Source organism: Anneissia japonica, unplaced genomic scaffold (genome assembly GCF_011630105.1).
Source record: "Anneissia japonica isolate Jap-2015-1 unplaced genomic scaffold, ASM1163010v1 scaffold287869_len1821871_cov162, whole genome shotgun sequence".
Lineage (NCBI taxonomy): Eukaryota > Metazoa > Echinodermata > Crinoidea > Comatulida > Comatulidae > Anneissia > Anneissia japonica.
Genome location: NW_022741034.1, coordinates 621,594 through 627,324, shown reverse-complemented (window position 1 = coordinate 627,324; position 5,731 = coordinate 621,594). Strand labels below are relative to the sequence as shown.

Below are 5,731 nucleotides of genomic sequence, written 5' to 3'. Positions count from 1 at the left end.
ATAATTTTATCCAAATAATGCACTACATATAGTATGCTTCTCATACTGCATCTTTAATTGCTCTTAAAATAAACATTTCATACCCCTCTCTTCGTATAATAGCGTCTGTGTATATACATGCAGCATTATCATCTGCTTTTTTTGCTTTTTCATGCTAACTAAATTTCTACAGACAATGCAGCTATTTTCTTAAGAATATTTGGTGAATTCAGTATGTTTTCTTTTCGTTTTCATTTCATCTTTGATCTCCAAGCTCTGGATGGGAGAAAGCTGCACCAGGCTATATGCATACTCTGTCGATACAAGATATCATCTCAAGCTTCATGAAAGTTGAGGGTAGGGTGGGGGTTGAAGAAATTATCACTAAATAATTATCTTACCGATTAATAATAAGAAACTGTTTCTTTCATATAATTCAGAATAAAATTTCATAATGGCTAATTCATTTTATTAATAATGTTTTAATTAAAAATTGTGTGTTAAAATTATGATAGGTAATTATGATAAGTATTTTAAAGATAATTAATATCTATATTTATCTTCAGTTTCTAGACATGATTCAAAATAAAATCTTATAACAAGTTCATTAAAATCTTAATGTAAATGAAATACACTTCTACATTGTGGTAGTTGAAAAAAGAATTCTCTCTAAACTGAATTAGGAATCTTATACTTTTTAAAGAGTTAACTTAAATAAATTGAGGTGTATGTCCCATTGACCAACTTATATCATGGGGAAAAAAGGTTGCTTTAATACTAAATTTAAAAAAAATAAAAAGACTTATTTAAAAAAAAAAGACATACAGACACTACTAAGACTATAGATAACTTGGATACAGAGTAAAGTACATAGATAGATAAAAGGTAGACTGCACATTAATGTGGCATTAACGAAAGGGTCAATCTTTCGAATGACCTTCCCCCAGCCTAACCAGGTAACACATTCAGCTACAATGCACATCCAATTACAACCATCATAAATTAGAAATTTTTTTTTTTTTTTTTTTTTTTTTTTTTTTTTTTTTTTTTTTTTTTGGTTATTTTTTATCGGTAGAAACTTGTACTTTTGTGTAGCAATCTACAGCACATCTTCCAACATTTTTATTTCAGTCTAAAGACTTGAAAGACAAAAAAAAGTTTTTCTAAATTGGTATTCAGTTTTCATCTACTAGATAATAAATAATTTATGCATGATATTATTATATTCTCATTGTCAAAAATCATCAAGACATCTGTTAAATGTATTGGTCTACAGATAGTAGCAACAGGATTTTACTGGAGTTAGAACAAAAGGGAAGGAAAAATTTGGCAAAAGATGGCTCAGTAGAGATAGGCATTGTATGGACCATGGTTGCCAGGTTAGGCTGGATGTTTATACCACAGCTGGATGCATACACTGTACCTTCTTCTCTCCTGCCTGGCCATCTTTGGAAGCTCCTGAGCTAGCAATACTGGCAAAATACTGGATTACTTTTTTCGTGTTTTCAGTCTTCCCTGCACCAGATTCACCACTGAGAGAAATGCATTTTTTTATCAAAACTACCCATTCACAGCTAAACGCATTAACTCAAGCACAGCACATGCTTATTGTGTTAGATCGAGGACATGTACATTCAGCATATATCACAGCCCCAGCACAGAATGGCACTAAAACTTCTTAGCCAATCAAAGCTTAGGCTGTGATGATTTGTTGATACACTTCCTGTTCAAGTTACATGCAACATGCAGTGTGCACCTTTAATTTGATTTTTCATTTAAAGTAAATAAAAAATCAAGACATGAAAATACAGCTTTCAAATGTTTAAATCTCAAATATACATAATATATAAAATAAGGATTATTATAATGTTGATACAAACAGTTTTTATTTTATATTAAATTTGTATTTTTAAAGAGGTATTAAAATATCCCTTTTAATTGTTTAATGAGGTTTACTTTTGTATTTATTGGTTATGTATTATTAATATATATTTAATGTAATATGTTCTGAGACTTACAACACTGATTAACTGTATTTTCATGAAAAATAAAATGGAAAAATACAATAAAGAAAATAAAGAGAAAAATGCAATAATCAAATAAATACTGTTCAATAAGACAACAGCAAATATTGTATATTTGATGTATACTGACGTTTCCTGTTGAGAATAAAAAACAACATGGTTAAACAATCACATTATGAAGACCAATCAATGATAATCAAGAAAAACATTATACAAACATTATCAAAAGCAATAGAAAGAAAGCAAATGAATATTTGATTTTCCAGGTAAGTTGTTTTACACTTAATGCCTAGCCCCCATGCAGCACCATTTTTAGCCCTCTGTTTTGTTTACTATAAGCACCCAAGTTTAGCACTCCTACCTAACATCTAGATTTTGCACCAATGCCAATCACCCAGGTTTAAAACCCATGCTTTGCACATATGTTTGCACTTGTGCTTAGGCTTAGCACCCATGCCAAGGTTTACCAAAAATGCCTATAGTAGCAAGACATAGCATCTATAAATTCTGAAGCACCCCTTCATATCTCATTAAATGCCCTATTGAATTTAACACTCTACCCTTTTAATTCAATATATAATAGGTCATAATAAGTTATATTTATTATCATATCAATATTAATTGGCCTGTTCCCTAAAGCAATTAGGTTGAAATTCCATATCTGAGATTGTATAGGCTTCCCATACTTAAATGTTATAAAGGTAATATTACATTTGTATTGTATTTATAGAGAAAAAATATCCCCATCATTGAATAATTTAATTATTATTACAGAAAGCAAAAATTATGAAACAACTATATAGTTATCTTATATAAATTATATAAATAAAACCATGCATTTTCATATTATAAAACATTTTTTCAACAGGAAAAGGATGAATCTTTGTTGTGCATGTCATTATGGAATAAGATGACGTCGCTCTTGTATTTTGAAGGATATTGTATATATTTTGTTGATTCCACTCAAGCAAACTATTTGTTTGTGTAATAATAACTGAATTGATAATATAATAAATTTGTTTTATCCTCCCAAAGATATATCTTATTTACATTAATTTTTCATTCTATTATCGTTTTCTAGGTGGAATTGAGAGATAATTTTGTTTTGACAGTGGTCATCCCATGTCTTGAATGTTCATTATATGAGGCATGTTGTGGCAAAATTTATACTAAATGAATGAATGGATGAGGCAATGTCAGTAAAAACATATATTTTAATAATATAATATCACAAATGTAAAAAACAAACCAACACCAATCTTTTTATAACTTACGTAATCAGCATAGACTGGTTCTCATTGTCTACAGAAAAGGAACAAAAAAAACAAAAAAAAACAAACATTTAGGAGGATAAATATACTTTTAAAAAGGGAGGCAAAACATAATTTAAAGTCAGTTGGTAAAGAAAGAAAATACAAATAGTTACATCAAAATACAAAAAAAAAAAAATAAGTATGAAAATATATAAAAATGCATATAAGACCAATTGTTTATAGTGGTTGGAATGATATTCATAAAACACAATTGTTTTCAATTGATAAACTTGGTCTTCAATTTTTGTTTACATTTTACAATAATTAACAGTCCTAAAAAACATCTCCAGTCACTAAACCTTGTATTGTAGTAATGAGAGAGTATCTTATTTAGGCCTACTTAAGAGGGACCCAGAATATTAGCTGACCTTCTTGAATAAAACTTGAGGGATCACCCTTTATAAACAGGTATATATAATAAAAATAAAAGGGGATGTGCTAACTCATCACAAGATTTTTCTCTTCCTGGGTCTGTGCCTTTTTCCGTTTCTCCTGAATTGTAACCGATTTTGTAATTTATATTTGTATGAATTTTAAAAGGAATCAATTTTACTTTTAAATTGAATTGAATTGAACTGAATGTGCATCTTATGCAATGTTCGCTTTACTATGTAAAGGTTCCCTCCAATTAAAAACCACTTCTGAACTGGGGGGGAGGGGGTTTCCATGGACTTTAGCAGCTTTGGTCTCTAATTAGAATAATAAAGGTAAAAGATATTTGTTAATATGGGACCACAGAAAAGTGGTCTTTAATTGGAGGTGGTATTTAATTGGAGGGGTCTTTAATCAGGAGACTTATAACTGAGTTTACTAATCTGATGGTAGAAAACAATACAAACTGTACTATTCCAATGCTCATAATATCAAATTATTATTTTTGTATTTGGAATTATTTGAACTACATATCATTTTTTACAACTCTGCAGTATGTTCTAAAGATGACATCAATGGTCTAGTTTTCATATTTTCTAATATGATGCCCATATATGGTATGCATCTAAGATCGGAGGATTTTCTCAGAATGGCACTGATATCGTTCCCAAATGAAGAATGCATTTAATGATGTTTGTTACTCCTCAAAATAATACTCATGGAATAAAAATATTAAATATTTTTTGTCAGAATATGAAAGTTTACACGTAATGATTTTTCTTTCCTCATCCACAATGGCATAATTTTGAGATCAATGGTGCTTACTGTACTCCAACAACCAAAACAATATTTTCTTTTTAACTTAAGAGTGCTCTTGCTATACTCTACACCATCGTATACAGTTAAGTTTTCTAGAGATAGTTTTCTATGATTCGCTAAAAGGATGACCAAATAAGGAAATATATTGAGGAATCCATTAAGCTGGGTAATAATGGAAAATACAGGCACAAGCTTGTTGAGAATGCATTCTTGATAATAGACCTACTTGGCAGTTTGTCAGACACCAAAATTAGAGGCACACCTGGCAGACTATAATTAACAAAAGCAAGCAATTACAAAGTAAAAGAATACTGTATTCCTTTTTTACTAAATCTTTAGGGAGGCTGATATTAAAGTACTAAAATTATCTGTTCGACATTTTGACTCGGTGGTATGTATTTAGGTTTTCATTAAAATAGTGGCTGAATGAAAGGGAAAAAATGAGGGGATGGAAGTTGGGATGAAATGTAAATATTTAATTTGAGTCATTCTAAAAATAGTAAAATGCTTTTTATTTTTCTATTTTATTGTATTCTAAAATCTTTGCATCAAATTTGACATTTTAATAAATCCCCTGTTTGCCATGAATTGCACAACCAGAATCAAAACAAATTTTTAATAATTAATGTTTTTGGTGTAATACAAAACATTCTATATGTTTTACAATAAACAACTTAAATCTGCCATGTTTTTCTAGGTGCTGGAGGGCTGGCCTCATTCATCAACCCCATTGGCCTCTGATGAACATTTTTTTATTCAATACCCAAACAAGGTCTACCTCCCAAGCCACTACCACCAGAGTTAACCTATACACTGAATTTTAATATCTAATCATTGAATTATTTCCAAGAAAACAAATGAAGAACTTTAAACCCAATATTAAAATAAATTCACCTTTAATTTGATCATATTTTAAGCTAAGTTAATAGGTCTATATGTCCCTAGGCCATTCCAGATTGGACTCCAAGGGTGCAACTCAAGACCTATTTTGTAATCTTAAACTAGGGAGCAATCAAACCAGACCATTATTTATAATTATATATACATTGTGAATAGCATACATAATCAGAATATGTGGCAAAGACAAGCCAAACCAGTCACTCGTCGCAAATCCTGTTTTGGAGATAATGGCCAAAACATGCTGGAATGTCAAAATTTTGTAAATCTATTTTATTGCACTAAACTAACCTTTATATATCTATACATCATGCTATGCTGTTACTT

General features: G+C 29.9%; 1 protein-coding gene across 8 annotated transcripts in view; it reads right to left on the bottom strand.

The window, feature by feature from the left end:
• Nucleotides 1-5,731, bottom strand: part of LOC117118476 (myosin heavy chain, striated muscle-like) — a 51,163-nt gene that overhangs the window by 28,045 nt on the left and 17,387 nt on the right. For all 8 annotated transcript variants that reach the window (XM_033263070.1, XM_033263073.1, XM_033263074.1 and 5 more), the window contains exons 5-6: nt 3,278-3,305; nt 1,403-1,511 (exon numbers count right to left, since the gene is read on the bottom strand). In XM_033263070.1, the coding sequence (XP_033118961.1) occupies nt 1,403-1,511; nt 3,278-3,305 (137 nt within the window). The remainder of the gene's footprint in view (nt 1-1,402; nt 1,512-3,277; nt 3,306-5,731) is intronic.